The sequence below is a fragment of the Sturnira hondurensis genome, unplaced genomic scaffold, assembly GCF_014824575.4.
Source record: "Sturnira hondurensis isolate 20B ecotype Veracruz unplaced genomic scaffold, ASM1482457v3 Scaffold0010600, whole genome shotgun sequence".
Taxonomy (NCBI): domain Eukaryota; kingdom Metazoa; phylum Chordata; class Mammalia; order Chiroptera; family Phyllostomidae; genus Sturnira; species Sturnira hondurensis.
The window spans coordinates 340,704-368,430 of NW_028083231.1; the positions used below are offsets into that span (position 1 = coordinate 340,704).

General features: G+C 44.1%; 1 protein-coding gene and 1 pseudogene across 2 annotated transcripts; both read right to left on the bottom strand.

Annotated features, from left to right (window-relative positions):
* Nucleotides 1-2,402: 2,402 nt before the first annotated feature.
* Nucleotides 2,403-27,636, bottom strand: NSDHL (NAD(P) dependent 3-beta-hydroxysteroid dehydrogenase NSDHL). 2 transcript variants are annotated; one of them, XM_037059257.1, is made up of 9 exons: nt 27,477-27,636; nt 23,899-24,036; nt 19,458-19,572; nt 15,329-15,487; nt 12,384-12,530; nt 8,685-8,813; nt 5,384-5,526; nt 3,986-4,088; nt 2,403-2,824 (listed from the first exon to the last, which is right to left on the bottom strand). In XM_037059257.1, the coding sequence occupies exons 3-9, from the start codon at nt 19,527-19,529 to the stop codon at nt 2,492-2,494; spliced, it is 1,086 nt and encodes a 361-aa protein (XP_036915152.1). In that variant the 5' UTR covers nt 19,530-19,572; nt 23,899-24,036; nt 27,477-27,636; the 3' UTR covers nt 2,403-2,491. The 2 variants fall into 2 exon arrangements, with proteins under 2 accessions (XP_036915152.1, XP_036915151.1); XM_037059256.1 differs by lacking the exon at nt 23,899-24,036 and having other exon boundaries at nt 27,477-27,635.
* Nucleotides 20,997-22,019, bottom strand: LOC118996049 (60S ribosomal protein L9-like; annotated as a pseudogene).
* Nucleotides 27,637-27,727: the final 91 nt, after the last annotated feature.

Genomic DNA, 27,727 nt, shown 5'->3' on the forward strand with positions numbered 1-27,727 from the left:
GTGCTGAATGAACTAGGTCGGCATCAATGGGGCGGGAAGACAACTGAAATAAGAGATTTCCCCAATGAACATGCAGAACTGGGCATGGACTTTCAGCTGTCCCCTTTCCCTTGGCCCTGATTCTACAGATGGAGGTACCACGGGAGGGGCACAGGTACTGGTAGGTACTCCAACAAGTCATTTTAGGAAGGTGTGCTGCAAGGCTATCAGCCTTCAGAAAAGAAACAGATTGGGGGGCTCAGAGCCTTGGGCTTGTGAGGGGGAAAGTTCAGTCTTACTGTGGCTGAGGTGAGGTGCTAGTTAGACTCAGTGACCTGGTGGGAGGGAACTTCAGTGGTTCAGAGCCATTGGCAGGGTTTGTGAACACTATGTGCCAGGCCCACCCCCAGTCTCAGCTCAGTAGGTGTGGGGTGGGGCCCCAGAGTTTCTAACAAGCTTTTGAGGGAGGCTTGGAGGTTATGGTTTCCTGGCAGTCAGACTTTCTCCAAACAGGTGATGGGAGGTGGTTTACATAGATCTAGGTCAGGACTATAGGGCAGAGCAAGGAAGGGCGGTGAAAGCTCTCACTAGGCAGGGCTCAGATTCTGTCTGGAGAACTCCCCCAGCCACCTACTGATCTCAGTCTCACCTTTCTGATTTGCACAGATGTTTCTTCCCTGGGAAGCCTTCAATGGCTGTTCTGCCCCACCCCATTTTCAACCGTGCTAGGCTCACTTTCAACCCAGTGTCACTCCCACACGTTTCCTTTTTGGAACTTTTGTTTCCAATTATGTATTGATTTCCATGGCCCCAGTAGAATATCAGCTGGGAGCTATTCACCATCGAAGCCCACGCATTGCCCAATAAACATGTGGAAACATGTACTGTTGAGTTTGATGAGGGACATCTTTGGTCAAGGCGGGTGCTAGCATTTGGAAGCTTGGAGGACAAAGCTGATGGCAATTTGGCCCTTGATGCTCCTCAGCAAGGTCTGTCCGCCCGTCTTCCAAACAGAGACCTTCCTCCAGGCAGCTCAGGAGTCTTCCTGTTTTGTACCCAGGCCTCCTCCCTCCCTCCCTCTTATTCCCCCAGGGAAATCAGGCAGCGAGCTGTGACTCTTTTCTAGGTGCTCCACCTCTTCAGCCTGACAAACCTCCCACTGCTCCACGCCTCCCACCCCAAGCCAGCTGGTCAGTTCTGTACTTCACTGAATCTGAGAAAGACAACATACTACTGATGAAACTACTACAAACCATTGACTGTGAACCTGACCTTTTAGTATGAAATGCCACCTAGGGGCCTTCAAGGTCCAACTCAGTGCTGTCACTTCCTTCACGAAGGTCTTAGAAGCCATGTCTCCTTCTTATGAATTTACACCATCTCAAGTATATGTATCATTTCCTGCCCAGTATTATAGGGGGTTGTGAACATATCTTAACTCCACTGTTCTTAGTGCCTTCATGGCAAAGACCTTGTCTTATTTCTCTTTATATCTCCCCAGCCCATCAGTTTCGCAGTCTCCCCACAGCAGAGGGTCATGCTCATATTACACAAACCAAATGGCGTATACAATGTCTTTATTCTACCCTTCCCAATTTTGAAGAAAGGCACAGAAGAAAACAGAAATCTTTAAGATTACATGTCAGTTAGTCTAAGAAGAAACCAGGTTCTATAAGCAGAGCATTACCAGAAAATAGAGAATTGTAAACCATTATATGCACTAGTCTGGAAACTGGCCAGAAGGGTTCTGAGTATGAAGGGTTCTATGAGGGAAGTTGACCTTTCTGCACCAGCTAATGGAGTTTCTGCCCAAACACCAAGCAGATAAAGGCAGCTCTCCTCTGTCCAACCTTTCTGTCAAGCAGCCAGATGTGCTACATCATGAGAGTAGCTTATCAGCTGAAACAGCATGCCACAGGGGCAGACCACCACCATGCCACTCAGGACAATGGGACTCTGTTGATAACAAGAAATTTGCCCATGACAGCAAGTTTTAAGCTTTCAGAAGTGTTTTCTCCAAACTGTGTCTATTTAAAATGTACACATGATGTCTCACCATGTGGTTCTAACTTGTTTTTCTTCTAGGATATTTGTAGTATGTGGCTCCTTGAATAGTCTGCAGCTTCTCCTCTTGTATTGGTTTGCATAAGTCAACTTCTCCATCTTCCATTAGAAAGGGGCTGTTTCTTCCTTACAGCTTCCTCGATTATGTGCAAGGACAGTGGAATGATAAGGAACCCAGGAGACAGGGGTGATCGAAGGGAACACAAAACAATAGAATACAAAGCTGCCTGCTACAAGAAGACTAAATCTGATCCTACAAAGAAATGTAGGATCATTGTCTGCTGTCTTTGCCCCAGTTGTGGTCATGGAAAGGACGAGTGTGCTCCCACCCAACTGGCAAAAGGGACCCATGCTCAGAATAAACTTACTTGAAGGAGGTTAGTTTATTGATCTACAGGGGAGAGCTAATGGTGAGGGAATGTGACCAGAGGACCCAGTCTTGGGGGCCTCACTTAACCTTTCGCAGGTGGTGGAAGCTCTGCACAGTTCTTTCTACAGCGTCGTCCATGGTGACCAATGGCTGGTAGCCCAGGACCTTTTTGGCTTTCTCACAGCTGTAGTAGTGGAATGTGCCAGCCAGCGCGACCCGCATTGGTGTGAAAGTGGGCTGAAGCTGGATGACAGGACTGGCCACCATCACCAGGAGGGACAGCAGGATAGCCAGACAGTAGGCTACCCAGTAGGGAATGTGGTACTTCGGGGCCTCATAATTGAGGCCTGTCAGGATGCGGGACAGGAATGTCCAGAAAGGGATGGGTTCATCATTGGTGATGTGGAATGCCTGAAGAGAGAACAAGAAGTTAGAGACTGTTCCCTTGCTGGAGGGATGAGCAGGCCGCATTTAGAACTTGGAGCTCAGGCACAGCTGCTGGCTCATCCCAGGACCAGTGTTTTTGGGAAACCAGTGGCCACTCCCTGCCCATCCACATGCCCCAGCTCCTTTACAGGGCAACTCCAAAGTGAGGCAGACATCAAACCCATGCAGATTGCAGCATTTCCGTGCTCCTCAATACGCAAGTGTCAGCTGCTGGCACAGACAACCTTCCAACTTGCAGCTAGGGAAGCTTAAGGTGTAGAGAGGGAAGGTGATGCAAATTTTGTCTATGTGCCAGGGTTTTAAGTGAAGCTTAGATTGCACTTGGGAAGACATGGCTGTTAATTTAATTTAGTAATTGTGTTAATCAAGGTAAAACTCATCTCATCCTCAGATGCAATGAACAAGGCATGACATTTCTCAGATGTGCTGTATTTGGTCTAAAGCCACCCACCCTAGGAGTTATATGAGTGGGAAAATGGCAGAGATCCAGGAGAGAAAAATGAGGCCCAGATAGAGCAGATGCCAAAGGCGGGAGTGTAAAAAAAGGAAGGGGGACCCTCAAAATGAGAGGAAAGGGCAAGGGGCCTACATGTGCTCTCCTATTTCTGGGTGAGTGTTCACCTCCCCCACATGGCCACCCTGCATACTGGGTATCAAATGCCAGGAGAGTCAGCTACACCTGCTCCTCAGAAGGGGTGAGAGGCATGAGAATGGAGGGGTGAAGAGGGAAAAATGGAGACATCTGGAATGAGTGGGAGAAAGGGTAAACAGCAAACACTCTGTCCAATGTTCACAGGACCCTGTCCAGAGTTGCCACGTTCATGGGGCAGCCAGGTTACGTTTATGGGAAACCAGGTCCTGGATCCCTGTTCAATCCCAGCTTGTTCCTCTGGATTTTGGCTGCCCTGTGCGATGTGGTACTGCTATGACACCATGCTCCTAACCACAAGGGCTCAACCTTGACCGAACAGGATCCTAAAGGAGGTCTACAAGGATGCAGAATCATGGAGGGAAATGTGCCAGTGCATCCAACTACACAGCGAAGAAATCTTCAGATGGGCAAATGTGCAGGGGGAGGATGTGGTGGGTCAGCCACTGCCAAGCTGGGAGAAGTAGGTGCCTTACCTTCCCACCCAAGGCTGTGTCTTTGGAGAGGTGTTCTGCAGCCAGAATGTGTCCATGGACCACGTTCTCCACAAAGGTGAAGTCCACCAAGTTCTCCCCATTTCTGTGGGCATACAGATATGGTTCCACTGGGCTGGGAGCACTCAGCTGCACGTGGAGACTCTGCACGTGGAGACTCTGCATGTGGACCCAGGGTTGCTCCCAAGTCTCAGTGTTTAAAAGACTGCTATCTGCACAACAGCTGCTACCTGCCTTGGCAATGCCAGTCCCTGGCACTCTTGGATATCTATAACAGTTAAAGATGTACAGGGGTCCAGGTCTCCTGGGGCCCTAAGGGGTAGTGGGATATTTAAGGACCAATTAATGAATCTGAAAGACTGGTGCCCTTCCTGCACCATCTGGCACAGCCAACACTGGTGTAGTTTGCTCTGAGGTCCAATTTGGGCAGCAGCTCTTAACTCCTTCCAGGACACTCTGGGCTGATGCCTTGCTCTGGCCTCACATGTTTCTACGATGTCCTTCAAAGCAATGGGACAGGGCAGAAGGGAGGCCAAGTGAAAGGCAGGCAGGCCAGGTAGATAGACTAAGGGGAAAAGGGAGAAAATGGAACAAAGGAAGGAAGGAAGAGTAAATGTATTGGGAAGACAGCCACAGTGTAAGCACCTGCACAGGCCCCTTCACCTGTACTCTCCTCAAAGGGGAATGTTAACGCCTCCATCTAGCTTCATAGATGCAAGGAGAGTTGAGTGCCTGCCCCTTGACCATGGGTCAATCTTCCCGCTCTGAGCCTGTTCCCTCCATTTCCAAACCAGAACACAAATATTTTCCCAGCTTGCCTGAAAGGTTGAATAGTGCCCTGCCCAAGTTCATCTCCCCTTGGAATTTGTGGATGTGCCCTTATTTGGAAATAGGGTCATTGCAGATGTAATCAAGGCTAAGTAAGTGAGGTCATGCCGGAGTAGAATGGGCCCTAAATCCAGTGGCTGCTGTCCTTACAAAACAAGATACGTGTAAACAGAGATGCACAGACAAAAGAAGGTCATGTGAACATGGAGGCAGAGATTGGAGTGATGCATCAATAAGCCAAGAAATTCCAAGGACTGCCGGCTACCATCAAAAGTTGGGGGAGCGGACTGGAAGAGATTCCCCTCAGAATCTTCTGAAGGAACCAACCCTCTCACAGTAGGATTTCAGACTTCTGGCTTCCAGAACTGGGAGAGAATTTATTTGCTGTTTTAAGCTCCCCTCCCCACCCAATATGGGGCATCTGCTATAGCAGCCCTGGGAAAGAAATAAAGAGGTCAGCAGAGAAGGCCATGTAAGAAGAGAGCTGAATGTGACTAATCCTTGTTATAGCAGGTTCAGGGGGTCTTGAAGAGCAAGCATGGGCCAACTTACCCAATCATGAACTTCATCTTGCCTTTTCTGGCTGCCTCGATAAGGATGGGGACCAGCTGGGGGTCCCTTGGGCCAAAAATGCCATGGGGGCGGATGGCTGTGGTTAAGAAATTCCTCTCAGGATCATTGGCACCCAGGACTTCCTGTAGGAGAGCATGAGGAGATTGTTTATGGTGGACATGCCGCTCCATGTCCTAAGCAGTACCTCCCACAGGGAACACAGACGCTACCCACTGCCCTGGGCTGAATATCTGCATCGGTCATGGTATAATTCTGGTTACTTCTTTACCCCATCCAGCCCCACCACCCACACTAGAAAATGGAGGAGACACAGCTGGGTCAAAATCAGTAAGACCAAAGGCTTGGGTTTGGGTTCAAGACTAAAATGTAGAAATGCAGCCAGAGGAAGATGAGCTTTGACAGCAGTTTGTGCAAAAGATCTGGGGATTGTAGTGAGCCAGTTAGCTATGAGCCTCCCACGAGGCTGTTACCAACAAGGGGGCTCTTGCCTTAAGCTCTATGTGCTGCTGCAAATTTCTACCAGTCATGAGCTGTTCTGGTCAGTTCTGAGTACCGCCTCCCAGGAAGGGACTCTGATGAACCCAAGTGGGCCAGGAAGAAGGGACTGAGAAGGTGAAGGGCCTGGAAGAAACAAGGCAGCCAATACTGGTGAAGTCCTAAGAGCAGTGCCTAGTACCTATGAAGTGCTCGAGGAGAGACAGCCACTATTCTTGTCATCTACCATCAGGAAAAGAGAAAAGTTGTGTTCTGTGTAGCTTAATGGACATATTAGAACTTAAGGGCTTAAAGTACAGAGAAACAGGTTTGTCTCAGAGTAACAAAACTTCCTGAATGGTTTGTTACGTTACTGGTAACACTGGGGACCATGACAGTGCCTGCCCTGACAGGGCTGCGTGCTGATTAAATGGGATGGCCCAAGCCAACCATTTCAGTAAGTGCATCCTTAATAAGAACAGTTATCTAAAAAAGTTTTTTTAATAAAAAAATAAAAAATAAATTAAATTTAAAAAAATTAAAAAGGACAGTTATCACCTCACCTAGGACTTCTACCCTATGGTGGAAAAAGTTTTGTACCTATTTGGGTCCTAGAGAGTTTACATTACTTGCTGACTGAGTTTATAAGCACTATAGCTACCCAACAGTAGAGAAGTGGTCTCACAACAGATTCCCACAGCTATCTCTCCTCTTCTCACCGCACTTCTGGTCCCATGGCACTGGGGGAAATGGTTAAATAAGCCTTCCAATGCCTTCTACCAAGGCTCATCTCTGTTACTAAAAACAAGAGAGGTGAAGGGGTCCTAGATCAATACCACATTCCATCTTTTTATGTTGGGAGGTCTGAAAGCCAACAGTGAATTACTGTGTGCCAACTGCAGCTGACAGCAGGCTCCAGGAGGTTCCTGCTGGAGGCTTCTATCAGCTTTGCTTTTTTCCAGTTGGGCACCGAAAGTCAATGCAAGTGACTCGCTGATGGTCTGAGCCATAGATGCCAATCGCAGCTCCTTAACACAATGGGTGGGAATTCCAGGCACCGTGCATGAGAGTACACAGGGCCGAGCAGAGGCTTCAGTGATCTTTGGGTCAAGTCCAGGCAGGTGTGCTCCAAGGAGCAGGATGGCAAAGACAGGACTCCAGCTTGCAAAAGACTAGGCCTCCATCCCTAAAAGGACTGGGGAGGACCTCATGTCTCTCTGAAGATGAGCTCCTCTGCAATTTTCTGAGCTGGAATAATAGCAAACAGGCAGCAGACTCTCAGGGAGTGTGAGGGGACCCATGCTGATTTGGCATTACACTCTGCTTCCATATGTACCAGCTGTGAAAGAACCCTCAGTAGCTGTGATGTGCTACAAATATCTGGGAGAGGTAAACTCACAGCTACTCAGCTAAGGCAAGCTGTCTGTGGACTATGAACATTCACGCAGTAAGGTACCCTTTCAGCTGAGGCTGTCCTCAGGGTAGTGTCCTCTCTGGACATTAATCCTGGAGCTAGCTGCTGTCAGGCTTCCCAGAATCCAGAAGTCTGAAGGGTTAGTGCCTGTTACTCAACTCAGCTGGCTGCTAAAACCAGGTGCTCCCAGGAGAAGCCAGATTGTCAAGCAGAAAAATAATTTTCCTTCAAATAAAGCAAGATCCTTCCACTGTTTATTTTTTAAAAGGAGGGAAACAAGAATGCCACTAGGAAGGTATTTCGAATGAAAACACACTCCTTGTGTGTTAAGCCCAAGTTCTGCCTGCATACTTTGAATCATCAAAAATTGCCTGATTTTTTATTTCTTTCTTTTTAAAAAATTTTACTGTTGTTCAAAAGTACAGTTGCCTGCATTTTCCCCCTACACTCCCCCCACCACAGCAATCCCCACCTCACTCCCCCTTGGTTCTGTCCATGTGTCAGACTTCTGAGTTCTATAGCAACTCAGTAACCCTGCACAGCATGAGTTCGAGTACAGGCTCTGGAGCTAAACTGCCTTTGTTCAGCCACCTAGTAGCTGCACGGCCTCAGAAAGGCTTTGAATCTCGGGAATCAACTGTCCTCGTCTGTAATCTGATGACAATAGTAGCACACACCTCAGGGGGTCATTGTAAAGTTTAAATGAGGCAGTTTCTGCAAAAGACTCAGCAGATCTGGCCACATTGAGCTATTTTTAAATCAATTTTTATTGATAGTTTTTTAAATTTTCTACAGATTTGGGTGTTTTTAAAAAAGATTATATATTATTTATTTTTAGAGAGAAAGGAAGGGAGGAAGAGAAAGAGAAACAACAATGTGTGGTTGCCTCTTGTGCACCCCCCCTACTGGGGACTTGGCCAGCAACCCAAGCAGGTGCCCTGACTAGGAATTGAACTGGTGACTCTTTGGTTTGCAGTGTGACACTCAATCCACTGAGCCACACCAGCCAGGGCTGATTTATTTTTTGGAGAGGGAGGGGGAGGGGAGGGGGAGGGGAGGGGGGAGGGAGAAAGAAACATCAATTGGTTGCCTCGGATATGTGCCCCAACTAGGGACCAAACCCACAACCTAGCTATGTGCCCTGACTGGGAATCAAACCCACAGCTTTTTGGTGCAAGGGGTGACACTCCAAACAAATAAGCCAAACAGCCAGGGCTTTTTATGATTTTTTAAAACTGAATGTCACCCACAAATTTTACTTCCTGCATTATGTACTTAGGCCTCAGAATACTAACTTCATTATGTTCACAAATATTTTTCTTAAGAACCTAGGCCCGTCAGATGTTCATGGAACTCACTTGTCACTCACTCAACCAGTTCTCAGGTACGTACTCTCTCCTGTAAGATCTTTGTCTCCGTGTAGTAGTCAATGGGTCTCATGGCATAAGGGAGGTCCTCAGTTCCATTCTTGATGTCAACGCCCTCAAAGATGACACTAGCACTGCTGGTTAAAATGAGTTTCTGGCAGAGGAGAAAGGGAGATTTAAAAAAAAAGTCAGGAATGATCACTATTTAAGCACTACAAAGGTCATTTATGAAAGAGAATCAAATGGCACTTGTTCATGACCTTCACATGCAAGGCACTATACAAATTATTTACTGTAATGCCTTTGCTTTTCAGGCCTTCTTAAAATAATCCAAAGATGACTATCTTTTGCAGCTATTTGGATTCTACACACATTATGGAATTCCATTACAAAACAACAGATTTTACTTCTTTTTCTCTCCTATCACAACCGAGGGATATGACAAATTTCCATTACTCAAGGTATCTCACTATGGGAGTGACTCTGTGTGGGGGAAGAACAGCCAACAAACTTTGAGAGAGATGTCTGTCTGAAGAAGACCTCTGGTGATTCTGATACCAACCTTGGCATGTCAGCACATGCAGGCAAATGCCCATGCCTATTTGAGAAATATTACTCAAAAGGAAGATGCTCTCTTACGAGGGTCCCCAGCTGCCAGCCCTCTGGTTAAAGGTACCTCATCCAACACTGAACATCATTAGCTTGAATTATATCTTAACTACTTTTATCCAACATTTCCCTGAAGTTCTAGCCAGCATGGTAGGATAAGACAAAGAATGATGTATAATGACCTAAAAAGAAGAAATAAAACTATCACCATTCACAGATATGGGATATGTGTACATAGACAACACTATGAATATACAGAAAATACTGAAGTTAGAGTTCAGTAAAGTTGCTGAGTACAAAGCCAATATACAAAAGTTAACTGTGTTCCTATGCACTAGCAATTGAAAATGTGATATGAAAGACATTTATGCCCTGGCTGGAGTAGCTCAGTGGATTGAGCGTGGGCCTCCAAACCACACGATCGTGGTTCAATTCCCAGTCAGGGCACATGCCTGGGTTGCAGGCCAGTTCCTGGCAGGGGATTGACAAGAGGCAACCATACGTTGATGCGTCTCTCCTTCTCTCCTTCCCTTCCCCTCTAAAGATAAATAAATAAAATCTTTAAAAATATCACAAAAAAATAAAAAATAAAAAAGATAAAATAAAATGTATTCGTTTTAAAAAAAGAAAGACATTTTAATAACCTATAAATGAGGTACAGAGCAATAAATTTGACAAAAAATGTACAAAACCATTATGAAGTAGAAAACTCTGTTGAAAGGAATTAAAGAGATAAACAGAGATCTTATGTATTTATGGATAAGGAAGACTCAATATTGAAAAGATGTCAATTCTCTCCCAAATGACCTTTAAGTTTGAAGCAATTACAATAATAATTCCAGCAGGCTTTATCAACTAAACAAGCTGACCCTAAAAAGTATATGGATGAGCAAAGGGCTAAGGACAGCCAAGCAAATTCTGAAGAATGTGGTTGGGGGCGACTTGTCCTACCAGACACTGAGATTCATCCTTAGGCTCACTGAATTAAGGCAGAGCACAGTGGCCTGGGTACAGACAGACACCAATGAAGAGGGAGAGAGAGCCAGGCACAGACTCACGCAGAGCACCAATATGCGAGGTGTGCTGGATGGGGTGCTGAGTGTGGGGAAAGGATGGATCACACAAGAAATGGTGCTGAACAACAAAGCATGTGGTCCCTACCTCAGATTCGATACAAACATAAATTCCTGGTAGATTAAAAATTTAAATGGAAGTAACACTTAAAAACTTTCAGGGGAAAATACCACATTAAACAATCTTTGGATATCAGTGTTAGAAAATGTTCCCTAAATAAACACAAAAAATCCTTTCCTGCACTGTTACCCACTTAGCTATTTCTGCCACTTTAGTGAATATACTGGAGCTACATTATCAAGATGGATACATTTCAAGAATATAACATTAAGGGGGGGAAAAGCAAGTTATAGGATGATCTATTCAACATACCATTTTATAAAGTTTTATAACATGCAATCAATACCTTATATTGGCTGCATATGGAGCAAATAAGTAATAAACCCCAACCCACAGCAGTAGCTCCCCATAGCTACAGGAAGAACAGCTACGGCATTGATTAAGGGTACACACAGGGCCTCAACTCAACCAGTGATAGTGTTTCCCAAATGCTGTGACAAGTGCATGGTTGCTATATTATTCAAGAATCTTTTTTTGGATGCCTGGGATATTCCACTTAAAACCAGCAGCAGTGTGCTTCGTGCTGTTATTCAAGCACAGCAGAGTAAGGAGTCTGGGCTTTGGCAATGGAGGGTCTGGTTCAAATCCCACTTCTTTAGCTTGATAGCAGAGACAGAGCTTAGTACTCAAAATCTGCTTCCTCACCTGTTAAGTGATATTAGTAGCCCCTGGCTACCTTGAGAGGAGCAAGTCAGATGACAACTGCAGGGCAAAGTTTCCTGTTATTTGCCAAGTGTAAAGGGTCACTATTATTACGACTGATCCTTTCCAGGGTGCAGAGTTCAGAAGAGCTCCTGTTCTTGCTGGTGCCAGGAGCTGGCAGATTGCATCAGGACTGTTGGGAGAGAACCCCCTGGCTCACTTCAGTCTTTTTTCTCATTTACATAGCATCTAGGGCATATGACACTTGTGAGGGTGGAGTGCTTGGGTGACCAGGGGCTGCTTTTTCCAGCAGCTGATACCCCATAAAGGGGATTCTGAGAAACAGGATTTACAACACTGCAACAAGCTATGACATGGTAAAAATTCATATCCCCTTTGCGTCTGCATTTTAACCAGTTTATCCTGTATAAAAGTAAATAGTTTTTCTTTGAAAATATTAGCCAAGTCTGGCAAATAGTACAGTAGTTCCTTAAAAGTTTAAAGACAGAATTACTTTATGATCCAGGAATTCCACTTCTTGGTATTTACCCAAAAGAATCAATAGCAGAGACAGGAACAGATATTTATAATAACCATATTCACAGCAACATGATTCACAATAGTCAAAAGGTAGAAACGACCTGAGCCATTTCCAATTCACTGATGGGTGAATGAGGAAATGAAATGTAGTCTTGTTTACAATGGAATGTTATTCGGCCTTAAAAAAGGAAATTCTGACACGTGCTAAGTGACACAAAAGGACAAATAGTGTATGATTCCATTTGTATGAGGTCCTAAGAGTGATCAAGTTCAGAGACAGAAAGTGGAAAGGTGGGTACCAGGGGCTGGGGGAGGGAGAATAGGGAGCTGTTGTTTAATGGAGGCGGACTTCAGTTTGGGAAGATAAAGTTCAAGAGACAGATGGTGAGGATGGCTGCACAACAATGTGAATGCACTTAATGCTGCTGAACTGTATGCTTAAAAATGGTTAAAATGGTACCTTTTCTATGATATATATTGTCACAATAAAAATACAAGCAATATCTACATTTGTAGCTCTTTAACCAATGACTAATAAGCCTTATGGTCCTCAGAGGGTCTATTCCAATGCAGTTAGAATATTACAGCTCAAATTGGCCCAGCTGTTCCAGGGCTTAATTTCTAGGATCTTCCCAATACTTTCAGAAGCAAGCCTTGCTAGGCCCAGGAGGAGAGCAAGAACCCTTTCCCCTGCACATTTAGAAATGTGTGACAGCACTCACTTCAATCTTCCCCTTACCTGAACCCCAGCCTCTTTGCAAGTTTCAATGACATTCTTGGTGCCAATGTAATTCACTCTATAAAAGACTTCCTTGTTGTTACTGGATGGTGGGGGTGATGCACAGTGGAAAACTGTGCTTACACCTTTCACAGCTGGGTACAGGTCCTGGAAAAGCAAACAAAGACAACACCAATCACTCCTGCTTTACACAAGTAAACAGCCTCCTCACATTCCCACTCCCCGATCTGTCGCACATAGGTGTCTTTCCTTTTTATAATTCTACAATTAACAAAGAAATACATTCTCATTATAAAAGATTCAAACTATAGGAGTACATGGGAAAGAAACAATGTTGTCCCTTTAACTGCCCCCTCCCCATTAACTTGTCTCTAATAAAAAAACTGGTTTGGGGCATCAGAAGCCTGTGGGATCCAGAAAGAGGTGACATCTGTGCCATTATGCCCTACAGAGTGAGGCACAATTCAGGACACCTGGGGGTAAAATTCCTGGGGAAGATGAGCTCATAGACACAAGTTATGAATCATATGAAAAAGCCCCACATCATGAAACAGTGTAAATGGCTAATATACAGGAGTATTCTCTTCTGTGAAACTAGACATAAAACGGCTAGCTACCTGAAAGGGACTGAAAACAGGTATGTTTAATTCACTGCTAAGAGGAACCAGAGTTCCCCAGAGCAATAGTCGACTGCAGATCTGGGACAGGAAATGGATGAGATAAGCCAGGAACACCTTGTCATACCAGAAAGCAAGAACGCTAGCCAAGACTCCTGGGGTCCTGCTAAAAGGACTTAAGAGCCAACTTATAGAGACTCCCACTAGCCAAAGAGGGAACAATTTGATCACCAGTAGGAGTAACAATACATTCTGCAAATTAGTAAATAAAGAGGAAGAGTCAAGCATTTAATCTGCATAAGGTACAAAGATTTGAGGTAAGAAACAAAGAGAGAATAATGACAGCATGTCACCACTTGGCAAAGCCTCAGTTAAGTAATAAGATCTGGGAAGGACCATCAGTAGATACTAACATCACCAAAAGAAAAATAACCATAAATTAAGTATCTAGCATCACTTATCAATATTTTGTCATGATTCCCTCTATTTAGATACACATAGACATATGATTTTTTCTGAAACCATCAGAGAATAATTTGCAGACATTGTGCCACTTTGCCTCTAAGCTCTTCACCCAGCATCTCCTAAGAAAAAAGCCACCCTCCTAAAAAACCACAAAACAACCATCATACCTGGAAATGAATACATGGGGAGCTCTTACCCAATAATTAGTCTATCGAAATTTCCCCAAGGGTCCCGATAATGTGCTTTAGAGCCATTTTTATATTTCGATCTAGGATCCATTCATGGGTTGATCACACATCGTATTTAGTCCTCATACCTCTCCCATCTCATTGAATCTAAAGAATCTCCCTATCTTTTTTTTCTTTTTGTCTTTTGGAGCAATGCCGCTTTTCAAGTCAGTTATTTTGGAGTGTCCCTCAATTTGGATTAGTTTGTTTCCTCATGATTAGACTCAGGTTTAATACTTTTCACATGTTGACTTCCATCACTGGTTAAGGTGATGGCTGGCAGACTCTGGCCATCAAAAAGATACCTTTCCTTTTCTGTAATTAAAAAGAAATCTGTGGGGCAATCACTTGAAACTGTATGAACATCCTCCCCAGCAACCTTCTATTAATTGATTTCAGCAGTCAGTGATGATCTAATTATTGCTCCCAAACAGGGAGGACATGTGACTCTAACCACTGCTGAACAGCAATGCCAAAAAGGTCTAACTACACCAAGTGCTGGCAAGAATGTGGAGCAATGGGGATACTACTACCACACTGCTGGTGGGGATGAAAAAATGACACAGCAGCTTTGTTGAGCAATTTGGCAACATCTAATAAAATTCAAAATATTAACACTTTTATGACATGGGTAAAGTTTGAAAACATTATGTCGAGTGGAAGAAGCTAGGCATAAAAGGGGCAAACACTGTATGATTACACTTGTAGGCAATGCCCAGAACAGGCACATCCACAGAGACGAGTGGATGGGAGAGTAGGAGAGGACATGGGAAGCAACTGCTAACCACCCAGGGTTTTCTTATGGAGTGATGGAGGAAATGTTTTGGAAATAGGTAGTGGTAATGGCTGCACAACTTTTTAAATATACCAACAACCACCGAATTGAGCACTTTAAAAATGTAAAATTTAGCCCTGGATGGCATAGCTCAGTGGATTGAGCGTGGGCCTGCGAACCAAAGGTTCACAGTTCGATTCCCAGTCAGGGTACATGCCTGGGTTGCAGGCCAGTTCCCAGCAGAAGATGCATGAGAGGCAACCCTACATTGATATTTCTCTCCCTCTCTCCTTCCCTTCCCTTCTAAAGATAAATAAATAAAATCTTTTTAAAAATGTGAAATTTAGCCCTGACTGGTGTGGTTCAGTTGGTTGGGCACTGTCCTGCAAAGTGAAAAGTCTCTGGTTCGATTACCAGTCAGGTCTCAGGCCTGGGTTGAAGGTTCAGTCTCTGGTTGAGCTGATAAATGTTTCTCTCCCCCTTCCCTTTTCCCTCCCGTCCCCTCTTTCTAAAAATAAATTAAAAAGTCCTAAAAAATTAAAATGTAAAATTTATGGAATGTGAATTATATTACAATAAAAATTAAAATAAACCCAGCAATTGTACTTTTGAGTATATACTTTGGAGTAGCAGCTGGAACATTATAGTCCATGGATAACTTTATTTGTAAATAAAGTTTAATTGGCATGCAGCCATGACCATTCATTTATATATTGACCAGGCTGCTTTTGCACTACTTTTATATTTTTTAAAATAAAAAAATTTTTGAAACAACAATTTGGTTGGCCTTCAAGCAGGGAAAGTCCATTAGTTTCCATTTGGGGGCCTATGGGAAATCAGTAAGGCTGTATGGCCCATTACCTGTCGGCTGCAGAGGTCACCCAGAAAGAACTGCACCTGGGGATTGTCGAAACCCTGCCGCATGTCGAAAACATTGACAGTGTAGCCTCTTGCCAGCAACTGCTCCACCATGTGCTGCCCCAGGAACCCAGAGCCTCCGATCACAGTGCACTTCTTGGCCTGCAGAGAGAATGGGGTGGCAGGGGGTATTGGTGTGATGAGAACTGTAACCTATAAAGAGCATAGACTCATATGTCATGAGCCACTAGAATGACAGGTCCATTTCTTTGTTTGAAACCCACTCTGGTTGGTGTAGCTCAGTGGATTGAGTGCGGGCTACAAACCAAGGGGTCGCTGGTTCGATTCCCAGTCAGGGCACATGTCTAGGTTGTGGCCCAGGTCCCCAGTAGGGGGCGTAAGAGAGGCAACCGTACATTGTTTTTCTCTCCCTCTCTTTCTCCTTCCCTTCCACTCTCTCTAAAAATAAATAAATAAAAATCTTAAAAACAAAGAAACCCTTTTTGAGCCAAGTTGGAAGCTTTACACAATTCTGGTATTCTATCACCAGTGGTGACCTCCTGTCCTGGGATCAGTAAGGAGGGGAAAGATAGCCTTTACATTTCAGAGCAGGGAGAGGGGGAAGAGAGGGAAGAGGGGGCAGAGAGAGAGAGAGCATGCAAATGAGACTGAGAAAGACTTTGGCTACATTAGATGATCCAATATCTGCTGTGTGTTTAGTGGAAGGAAAAGGAGGTGTCTCAGAAAGAATTTAAACCACCTACGATCAAAACTGGACAATCTGAAAAAAAGTGATGTCTTCTTGCTTCTAATAGCTGATCACTGGTCACTTATAAGGCAAAACAAAAGCAAAAACAAAAGACACCCCTACTCAACTACAGTATGCATTTAAAACATCAGAAAGAAGAAAGCCCAGGCTCCACACTTTCAGGAGAAAGATGGGCCCTTTTTCTTCCTGACTCTATGAGGCTGAGTTGGGTGGCCTTGGACTCACTGCCTAACCCCTGCTCGCCTCAGTATATCCAAGACTATTGCAGTGCAGTGGAATCTGCTGGCAGGACTGCAGTGGGGGAGATGGGGGAGCTGTTAGCCAGGGCTTTGCTTTGCCTTCTCTGAACTCTGAGGAGGTTGATGAATCTGGGAGATCTCTAGCCTTTACATTTTGGCTTCTGCAACACATTCACTTTCCTGCCTAAATTCCAACTTTGATAAATAATGGAAGTGCAAGCACTTAAATATTCTCACTCCAGGGAGCCAATGCAAAATTGTGGCTATTGCATGCTGATTAAGCTGGCTACAAGTGTCCCCAAATGAGGACCTGTAATATCCCTACACCCTTGGGTCCTTCTAAAACTGTATCTGGACTTCCTTAAGAAGACAAATACCCATTTTTTCCCTAAGCTTGTCTATAGCAAATCAGACTTGAGGGTTAGAAACTAAATGTCTTAAAGAAATTCTGTTTCAGATTAAAAACAAAATCACTCACTCATTCCAACACTTATTCCTTACATATCCATATAATTGGGATAAGCAGGAGACTTGAGATAATTGAGATAAGCCAGGGCCTCTTTTACAGATCTACTCTTGCCACCCTGGTGTCCCACCTGAAATAACATTTTCATACTGGAGTCCACTGGGCATCTGGAGATGGCCCTGGAACTTTAGCATCATTTGTCCAGGTCTCACATGCCACTCCCACCAAATGATCTTTTCAACCCATTCTTGTTTAGTTTTTATTACTCCCATGTGCATGTAATCACCTCATGCTTAGTAATTTGTACATTGACTGAAATTTCTCAGATATCCCCAGGATGTAGGCAAATTAAACACACAAATCCCATTCAGTTCTGTTTTTAGCAAACCCTTCTCATCCTTTCCTCCCAAGTTAGTTGTCTAGGCAAATTCATGTGTTTTGGTTTTTTTCTTTTTTTCAAATAACTCCAAAGCTCCCTGCTTCCCACACTTACTTTTCTTGGTTTCCACAAAGTCTGCCTGGGCCTAAAAAGGGGCCGATATCTTTAATCACAACTATAATGCTACGCAGTTAGAGTTCATGTGAAATAACCAATTTTATGGCCATGAAAGAAAATGCAGGGAAAGTGGACACAATGGGTAAGGAATATGTATTAGAAAGTAAGAATAGAACTCCAGACTGGAAACAGGTAATGAAACTCAAGAATGGGTTACTGAGGGAAGTTATACAAATGGGTTACTGAGGGAAGAGTATAACTGAGGGAAGTTATAAAATCAATTATCTTACAGAGTTTTTTTTTTCTGATTCACTATCATTTATATTCTCAAACACTCTTGAAAAACATAAGCAAATCCAGGGATATATCTGTTAAATTTACAAAAAGACTAAATATAATAAGACAAACCAAGAAGTAACCAATTTTATACATGTACCACATCTTCTTCATCCATTCATCTATTGATGGACACTTAGTTTGCTTCCATACCTTCGCTATTATAGATGATGCTGGGTACAGCATAGGGAATACATGAATAGCCAATGACATTGCAAACTCTGCATGGTGTCAGATGGGCACTAGACTAATCAGGGTGACCACCCCACAATTCATGTAAATGTTCAATCAGCATGCTATATACCCAAAACCAATAGAATATTGTATGTCTAATGTAATTGAAAAAAATTCTTTAAAAGTGACCAATTTTTACTTTATCTAGCTATCCATCTATATATCTATATCCATCTATTTCTGCTCTGAACTATTTTAGTGTAAATTTCTTTCCCATTTCAAAAGATATTCCTATGCTAAAGTTATGTCATCTTGTTCTTGATCACAAAAGTGATTTAAGGATTTCTAATTTCTTTTTCAAAAATAAAACTTGTGCTCTGGAGAGAGTTTTAAGTATAGGAAAGAAAGCCATCTAGATGACTTATTTTTTAAAAGATTTTATTTATTTTTAGAGAGAGGGGAATGGTATAAGAGAAAGAGGGAGAGAAACATCAATGTCTGGTTGCCTCTAGCGTGCCCCCTACTGGGGACCTGGCCTGCAAACCAGGCATGTGCCCTGACTGGGAATCGAACCAGGGATCCTTTAGTTCGAAGGTCGGCACTCAATCCACTGAGCCACACCGGCCAGGGTTGGATGACCTATTTTAATAGCAGTATGGTCTTGAGATAAGAGAATGGGTCTAGGCCATTGGGTTTCTTCCAAACATTTGTTTTCATTTTTTTTCCAAAGATGTCTTGCACAGAATGTATAGATAAGATGAAAGTGTTCTTTTGATTTCAGTAGTTTAAATGTATAGCTTTTACTTACTATAAAGTTAATCAATGAGAAAGAACAACATCTGATACAACCATTGGAATCTAGACTTTTTTTTTTGGTTGCTGAGTATCAGTAAAATCCTAATTTATACATACAAGAAACTGTAGCTGGCAAATGGCTCTGCTGGTTTGTCTGAACACTAGAACGTGAGATTAATGTTCAACTACAGGGGCACAAAGAAGGCTTTACTCTGAGTTCCATACCCAAGCCAGGATGACACAGTGGCCCATGGGCTCATTCCCTCTGGGGAATCCTCCTTTATTAACATTTGACATAAACACATTTTACCTTGGCATGACTACATTTTTGAAGTATTATCATTACAAAAAGTGAACTGAAAAATCTCCAGGAGGCTTTGCTACTGCCCCTGTTGGCCCTGTGTAAGGCTTCTGCCATTTCACTGAGAAGCCCAGTCTAGCATGCCGAGGCCATATGAGGGCAAACTGAGGCACCCGGCTGATAGCTAGCAGTTACTACCAGGCATGTGAGGCTACCTGGAACATACAACTCAGGGGCTCCCCATGGCTGCAGCTTTGGGAGTGAGTCCAGGGGAGACCAGCCACAGATTCCCCTAGCGGGGCCCAGCCCAAACCACAGAATCATGAACAAAGAAATGGGTGCTGTTCTAAACCACTGACACTGTTACAAAGCAGTAACTGACATCTTAAAGAGATATATCTTATACAGAAAACAATAGTCAACATTAACTGATTTAATAAATGTACGAAGTATAATGTTTAACCCACAGTTAACTATGAATAGCTTGCTGGTACGTATGTGCTTGACTTTCCCCCCTCTCTGGTTTTGGCTAACCTTTTTTTGTGTCAGAACTTACTTTTGGACTGTCTTCTGTCAAATGTGACCCTGTGACCTGGTCTCTCATTGGCTTGCCAACTGCTTCTTCCATTTCAGCTCCAAATATGGTCCTGTTTGTGATCGACCCTTCTTTTCTGAAAGACATAGTTAAACATAAACATGTTTTAGCTGTTAGTATTTTGTGTGCATGCCACCCCTTGTTGAGTTTTCACAAAGAGCGGAACTTTAGTGTAGCTGTTGGCTACAGCCCTCAGCCTCCATTCCTGTGGTGCAGGCTGCTCTCTTAGAGAAGGTCATAACTGGGCCCATAACTCACTGTATACTTGGACTAGAGGCAGAATGGGAGCCAGTTAAGTAACCTCATCCATCAGTTACATCAAAAAAACAATGTCTTTGGCATTGTAGCTTTTCCCATGGCACTCACGTACTTTAGTTACTCTCTATTTCTCTTACGTTGATCATTATACTGTGATAGTGCGGTGGGAAAATGCACTGACCTAGGGAGCCCTGCCCTGATCACAAACTGTAAATCTGCTCAAGGCATGCCTTTTTACTGCAGCTCAGTTTCCCCATCAATAAAATGGCCTAGGTGCTCATCACTGAGAGGCCAGGGCCTGGGGTGCTGGGAGGGGGAAGAGTGTAACAGGAGATGGACCTTTCCTTTTGGGTGAAATTAAAGCCATCCTGACTATGCATGGAAGAACTCAGAGAGTCTGGGGCCATCAGAAATCTTGCGAGATAGTAGTGAAGCACACCAGCTGACTAAGTCCCACAGTGATACTCCACAGAAGACTATCACATATCCCTGAAAACCTAGAGACAGCAAAATGCATGACAAGGAAAACAGTCAGACTGCTCACAGAAGGCTAGATTTATAGAACACTCTTTGGTGAGGAGGTAGCAGGAGGGCAGCCAGCACCTGGGTCTCAAATAGCATGATTGCTCTCATTGAATTACACACTCACATGCATATACACTGTCATGCTCAAATGTCCCTGTAGGAACTGATTTTGTGGGTGGCTAAATGGCCTTGAAACAGATGTTAGGATCCTCAATGACAATGGGGTCAGCTTGGGGAAATATACAGGGTCTGGCACAAATAAAACTCCTGTTTTATTACAAAATCATAAGCATGTAATTCTGTAACATTACAATCTCACACTCAAGCATACCATGTGACATTTTAGGTGAAACATTCAAAGTAAAACTATAAATTATTACACCCATATTATTACCCTACCAACCACACTCAAGCAGGTGAAACTTCTGCCAGACCCTGTATTTCTGAAAGTTATGAGGACAATATATGAAAGTTATCAGGAAAATGTATTTCAAAACTTCACTTTTTAAAAAAAGATTTTTATTTATTTGTCTTTAGAGGGGAAGGGAGGGAGAGAGGGAGAGAAATATCAATGTATGGTTGCCTCTCATGCGTCCCCCTGCTGGGAGCTGGCCTGCAACCCAGGCATGTGCCCTGATTGGGAATTGAACCACAATCCCCTGGTTCACAGGCCCGTGCTCAATCCACTGAGCTATGCCAGCCAGGGCCACCTTTTTTTTCAATACACAGCTTTTATCACATCTTTAAAATTACACAAATAAATGTAAGGAATATCTCAAGTAAGTGTGAGGAATCATTCAGCACCTTGCTGTTTCTATAGCTGGATACTTTAGATCTTATTCATCAGCTTGCTGAACTGTTCCTTTTTCAGAAATATAGATACCATCCAAAAATGTTCTGATATCCTTGTTTTTAACTGTTACAGCTTGCTGAATCAAAGCAGCTGAATTTGATACAAGTTCAATGTCATTTCCTTCCAGAATCAACTCATCTTCTTGGGCCTGAGGTACTGAACAAACAATACCTGACCTCGTCCAAACCCTGCACATATATGTTTCACCCAAGAAATTTCTGATTTCAACAAGAGAACCATTCTTCTAAATAACAACGTTGATGGGGAAGTGAGCATACACAGACCTCATCTTGTAACAGAAGCTCAGTATAACACCCTTGATCACATTCTATACGTGATTGCAGATCTTGTGAACGGTGGCCAGCTCCTTTCTATTTCCCCACCATTTGTCAACTGGGAGCCTCTTCTTTTTCTTTCCAAGGAGACTGAATTCTATGTTGATATGGTTGAAGTCCCTCCACAGGGTGCCTCTGGGGCCCTTCACAATAACTGTGCGCCCCTTCAGAGTGATGTCGACATTCTCAGGGATGTCAATAGTCTGATTGCTAAGAAGGATCTTTGTCCTCGCAGTAGAAGTGGCAAAGAGCCAAAACTTCACTTTTTATAGATCTTTTCAGAACGTGTAAGTTGACCTCTAGTTCTATGCCTATCCCATCTCTCTCTTTATCCCATAGTCTTCCTTGTGTTGGTAGGGGCCCCTGTCATCTGTTCACCCTAAACATATGACTGGTGAGCTTTGACTCATTTGGCTCAATGTGTAATCAGCTGGAGAATAAGTTTTTAGCCACTTGCACCAAGGTGCAGCAGCATGTGCCAGGAGTTCTGTATTCCTCACTGCAGTATCTCAGCATGAAGCCTGGCGCCTGGTGCAAAGCAGGCATTTGCATACCTACCAGACCCATGAATACACGGAGTGTTTACATGCCTATACAGACCCCCCCCCCCCGCTTTCCACCACATACACAAAGACACTTAACTAAGGTGCAAGAGTTTCAAGGGGGCAAACAGGTTTGTCATATTTCTGTTGGTACTATACTCACAACTCATATTTCTGTTGGGGATGGCTGGGGTGGGGGGGGAGTGGTGGGTGTAAAATGTAGATGACTGTACTTGAACAACAATAAAATTTAAAAAATAAAAAAAAACAAAAACATAAAATCTGTTAAAAAAAAGGAACAGTATGGAAAATGGTGAAGTCAAAGAACTGTTATGTATGATCCGTGGATATGAACTAAGGTGGGGAAATGCTGGTGGGAGGGAGGTACTAGGGGAAAGGGGAATGGGAGAAAAATGGAAAAACTGTAATAGCATAATCAATAAAATTAAAAAAAAAAAAACAAAAGAGCAGAGCCCTGGCTGGTATAGCTCAGTGAGTTGGAACATCATCCCGTACACCAAAAGACCGCAGGTTGGATTCCTGGTCAGGGCACCCACCTAAGTTGTAGGTTTGATCCTGGTCTGGGTGAGTATGACAGGCAACTGATCAATGTTCCACTCTCTTACATCGATGTATGTATGTATGTATGTATGTATGTATGTATTTATCTATCTTTTTCTCTCTCCTCACCTTCCTCTCTCTCTCAAATCAACAATAAACATATATTTGGGTGAAGATTTTTTTAAAAAGGAATTCTAATGCATGTTACAACATGCATGAACCTTGAGGACATTATGTTAAGTGCAATGAGAACCTTGGGGCCATTAAGTTAAGTGAACAAACCAGACACAAAAGGACAAATATTGTATGACTCTACTTCTATAAGGTCTCTAGAGTAGTCAAATTCATAGACACAGAAAGTAGAATGTTAGGTGCCAAGGCCTGGAGGAGAAGGGAATTGGGAGTGACCCTTTAGTTGACAGAGTTTCAGTTCTACAAGATGAAAAGAGTTCAGGGAGATAGATGGTGCTGGCGGTTGCACAATAATTCGAACCTACTGGGTGGGACAAAAAGTTCATTTGTTTTTTTCCCATAAGATGGCTCTAGTAGCACTTGTTTGTCTTTAACTTCATTCAAAACAATTTTGTTAGATTATATCATGACAGCTGTCATATCAGCTTGCATTAAAAAACTTAACAAAATTGGTGAATTTTGTGTAGCCATTTTAATATTGAAGATGGAAGAAAATATAGAACATTGTTCAGCATATTATGCTGTATTATTTGAGGAAAGGTAAAAATGCAACTGAAACACAGAAGAAGATTGGTGCAGTGTATGGAGAAGGTGCTGTGACTGATCAAACGTGTCAAAAGTGGTTTGTGAAGTTTTGTGCTGGAGATTTCTCACTGGACGATGCTCCATGGTCAGGTAGACCAGTCGAAGTTGACAGCAATCACATTGAGACATTAATTGAGAACAATCAACACTATACCACATGGGAGATAGCCAACATACTCAAAATATCCAAATCAATAAAGTTATCATTGCAAATGAAAAAAATGTATTTTATGGAAAAAACTAAACAGACTGTTTGGCCAACCCAATACTTAATGCCCCTGAACTGTACACTTGAAAATGGTTAAAATAGTAAATTTTCAGTTCTATTTTACCACACATTCACTCAGAAGAACAGCTCTGAATGGGAAAATAAGACCCCAAAGTCCAACATTCTAGGGGTTGTAATTGTTAAGGTTCACTAATCAGAAGCCTTAAATCTTTTTCCTTTAAAATGGTATGTCTTTGAATCCATGAAAAACCGGTATGTATGCCCTGTTATGTACACTGGGACAAAGTCTTAGGCTGAAAAGAATCTAGGAAAAGAGAGCTATCTGCTCCTGGTGAAATACAAGTGCCTCACTCAACTTCTGGGCAAGAAGAGGAGGGCTGCTGACAGCATTCAATAAAGAGGGGAGTGAATGAACCTGGTTTCTTCCTTCCTGCTGGGGAAAGTTCCACACTACTGAGTCCTGGAGAGAAAAGAAATAGATAGTCTGTCCATTTCAAACCAGACGGAGAAAGATGAGTGTTCTCTCCTTGTTCTTTCATAGACCTGAGGTGTCTATATGTTTCTTTCACTCGTCTCTCTGCTTATCTGTTTACTTTCAGTACATACAAAGGCCCTGGCTTTGAATTTGTGGTGGCCACTGAGAAACCCATCAGTATGCCTGCGAGCTTCAGTGTATGTTGTTCCCTCTCTGCTCCATGGTGAGTTGCTCCTCATCCTTCAAGGCCTAGCTCAACCATCAACTCTGTGAAACCCCTTCCTCCTCCCCCAGAAAGGTTAGCTGCTTCCTTAGCACTTGTGTCTGCTTCCATTCTATATCACTTTGCACACTGGTTTATATTCCCCCGCCCACATCTGTCTTGGCCAATGAGGCTGTGAGACCCTGGAGGGCCAGCAAAGGGCCTGGAATAGAGTTTAGGTTGAACTGTGCTGCTGCAGCTGGCCTGAAGACTTCACCTGTAGGGCAGCTATCTGCCTGCTGACCTCAGAGCTGCTGTGGGGCCCAAACAAGCCCCAGGTGTAAAAAGGGCACTGCAGCTTGTAGGAGTAGCCAGGTGTGTCAGCTCATTCATTCCTACATTCCATTATTTGCAAGGCATCATATGCTGGCTGCTGCCAAGCAGAACCTGCACAAGACAAGGAGCCCACCACTTCATGTTGAGATAGACCTGGGAGAGCATTGCAGGAGTGCCTTTGAGCTCTGCTGAGGGTAAAGACCGAGAGCAGGGAGCCTGGCCTAGAAGGCAATCTGGGCTCTCAAGACCCCAGAGGAGTGAGTTAAGTGGAGAGGGCAGGTGTCCTAAAAGACATTCCAAGTCCCAGGGTGACAATGACGAGGTGACAGTACAGAGCCAGTATGTTCTGGCAACTATGACAAGTTGTGTCATGTTGAGTATGAAGCAAGACTGGGAGCAAAGTTGAGAGCATGCATAGGCTGTTTATCAAGTTAAAGAGTTACCCTAGGAGGAGATGGGGGAGTGAGCCCCTGGATGCTGTAAGCAAGGGTGAATGTTAACATCAGAAAGATCACTCTGAGCCTTGGCTGGCGTAGCTCAGTGGATTGAGCGCGGGCCTGTGAACCACATGATCATGGTTTGATTCCCAGTCAGGGCACATGCCTGGGTTGCAGGCCAGTTCCCCCAGCAGGGGACGCATGAAAGGCAACCATACATCGATACATCGATACTTCTCTCCTTCCCTTCCCCTCTAAAGATAAATAAATAAAATCTTTAAAAAACAGTTAAAAAATAAACCCAGTAGACAGCAGTTCTATGTGCGAGGCACCAAAAGCCATCAAACAAATAGATAAATCAACTAGGCAAAATGTGTATAGGGTATCAACCATGACCTGCTATTTAAAAATAAAAAAAGATCACTCTGGCTGCAGTTTGGAGAAAGGATTTTAGCCAAGTCTGTGGTTCCGAGTATGACAGGTAGGTGGAATGACAAGAGCAATTCAGAGAGAAAAAACAACTAATATTACCTGAAGACCTGTTAAATGTCAGACCCTTTTACATATATTATACTAATAAGACCCCAAAAGCATCCAATTAGGGAGACAGTACTGGTCACATTCAACAAATGAGAAACTGAGGCTCAGAGAAGTCAAGTGACCTGCCCAAAATCACACATCTGGTACCCAATCAAGGCAGAACTTGTAGTTGTTGCTTCTACTCTGCCAGGCTGCCACCTACAGACTGACTGGGAAGGTGTGGAGGGACAGAAAGTAAGAAAGACTACTAGCAGAGGCAAAACTGGGCAGGACACTCGGATGCCAGGCTGAGTTTGGACTTCACTCTATAGTCAAGGGAACCACTGAGAGTTAAAAAGCATGGAGGTGATCTGGCCAGAGCTGTTCACAGGCAAAATTAACCTGGTAGAACAGGGTGGACTAAATAGGCAAGGAGCATCAAATAGAAGAATTACTCACCAGTCTTTCAAGCAAGATTTACTGAGGACCTGATATGGGTCCCTCACTCTTGCAGGCACTGGAGTGCCAGCAGTGAACAAAACAAAGATTTCTGTCCTCATAGAACTAACCTTCTGCTGGATGAGCGATAAAAACCAAGATAAGTAAAATATACCACAGGTTAGAAAGTAGAAGTACTATGGGGGAAAAAAGTAGAGCCTGGTGTGGGGTTTGGATGTGCTGGGGGCTGCAGTGCTAAACAGGGTACTTAGGATGGCTCATTAAGAAGGTAATAATAAATCAAAGATGGGAGGGGGGAGAAGTGGACCAAGGAGGCAGAAAGAACAGCTACAGCAAAAGTTCTAAGGCGGGAGTGTGCCTGTGCTTTTGAAGCCCAGCAAGGAAGCCAGTGTCCCAGGGCTGGAGGGTCTGGGGAGAAGAGAGAGCATGTCATTGCCTTGCCTTGCAGACCAAGGTGAGAACTTGGACTTGGACTATTCGGAAGGTTGATGATGAAGGTTCATATTGGGAGTGGAGCACCAGAGGTAGAAAAGAAGAAAAGGAATGGCACCTAAGGGGTAAAACTGATAGAACTTGGTGGCTGGTTAATGCAGAGGGGACAGGGAAAAAAAGAATGTATGACCCAAAGGTTTGGACCAGGCTCATGCTCAGAGGGGAAAAAGGCAAAGGGCACAAGTTCGGTGAACACTTTCATTTAAGGAATGCTAATAAATCTCAGGCCTTTCTCAGCCTGAGAAACTTCTGCTCTGACCCCTGCCTCTGTAAAAACTACTCCAATGTCCCGAGGGGAAGCAGGTATGGGCTGAGAGTCACACAGATCTCTTAACACAGGGCTGCTTGAGGAAGGCTGACGCTGGACTTCCAGTTCCACTGCTGCAGCTCCGTTTCTGCCAAATCCTCGCAGACACCCCCTTATAATTCTCCAAGCATGCCTCACACTTCCAAAACTCCTCTGAGGCTTTATTTACGAGGGTGTCTAGGTCTGGAATGCTCCTCCCTATCTGCCTTTGAGTGTTTGGGTGTCAAAAACAGTGTATTGTGATGACCTCTCCCTCTCATGCTCGCTCATATCTCCTTCACTCTCTTCAAAGTCCGTTTCCAGGCCCCCAGCTAGCTTCCTGGGCTTCTTTTTGCCAGGGGTGAACTCCAGTGAGTCTCTCTTGGAACCTGGTGAGGGGAGGGAATGCTCTCAAAGGGACATCTTCAAAGAAAGCCTCAATTGGATTCGGCTTCTAAGTCCCAGCCGCCTGAACCTATGCGACAATGCTCGATATGTCCCTTCCCTTCTCTGGGTCTGTTTCCCTATGAGTAGTCTCCACTCCAACACTATCCGTTTGGGGCCCAGCGACCCTAACTCAGTCTTAGGCCAGACCAAAAAGCCGGGGACCTGGACCGCCCCACCCAGCCCTTCGCATTCCCGCCCAGTCGCTGACACAAGGCAGCCTCCAAGGGGGGGAGGTCGCGGCCCTTACCTGTACGTAGATGCCCCCCTTGCCGGCTTCACCACGACTGCAGGCCGCACCCACGGATCTCCAGCCGATGGCCGCCAACTTTTTCTAGCAGCCCGCAGTGAGCTAGGGCTCTGGGGAAGCTCCTCCAACACTCGGACTGGCTAGGCTTGGCCAATCAGCGCTTGTGGTGTGATCACGCCTGACGGGGCCTGAGCTCCACCTGCAGCGCGCCGCTCCCGGCCTTGGGCAGGGCCTCTGCAGAGTTAGTCCCA